The sequence below is a fragment of the Buceros rhinoceros genome, unplaced genomic scaffold (assembly GCF_000710305.1).
Source record: "Buceros rhinoceros silvestris isolate BGI_N320 unplaced genomic scaffold, ASM71030v1 scaffold17319, whole genome shotgun sequence".
Taxonomy (NCBI): Eukaryota; Metazoa; Chordata; class Aves; order Bucerotiformes; family Bucerotidae; genus Buceros; species Buceros rhinoceros.
Window position 1 is genome coordinate 1 of NW_010433458.1, and position 404 is coordinate 404.

Here is a 404-nt window from a genome sequence, read left to right on the forward strand (position 1 = left end):
GTGAGCTTCAGGGCTGGCCCCAGCTTCAGCCCCATATACTTCATCATCATGTCACTCCGGAGCAAGAGCAGGGCCTTCCCGTCGATCTCCTGCAAGGAGGGAAAACAACTGTGAGTCCCGCTGTGAGCTCCGACGCTGCCGCAGAGGCCGGCCAGGCCCCGCACGATGTCGGCTGAAGGAGCAGAGCTCGGAGTGAGAGCTCTAGACCAGCTCTAGACCCATGTCCTGTCCTGCCCAGGGGACCAGCCTGAGAGCCCCGCGTGGCGCTGGGAGATCTGCCGGGTGATGAACACCCAGGAGCTGTGTCCAGCAAACCCCGGAGGGAGGTGGGGAGGGAGGAGAGGCGGGGGGGTCCCTGACGGGGGACGATGGTGGCAGGGGGGGGGCGGCGGCGCGAGGCCACC

At 66.8% G+C, this 404-nt stretch overlaps 1 protein-coding gene across 1 annotated transcript in view; it reads right to left on the reverse strand.

Moving 5' to 3' along the window:
• Positions 1–6: 6 nt before the first annotated feature.
• The window catches only part of LOC104500468 (polycomb protein SCMH1-like), a gene marked incomplete at both ends in the record, with an annotated part of 16,106 nt that continues 15,708 nt past the window's right edge, over positions 7–404 (reverse strand). Inside the window, one exon of the mRNA XM_010144119.1 lies at positions 7–89. Coding sequence (XP_010142421.1) covers positions 7–89 — 83 coding nt within the window. The remainder of the gene's footprint in view (positions 90–404) is intronic.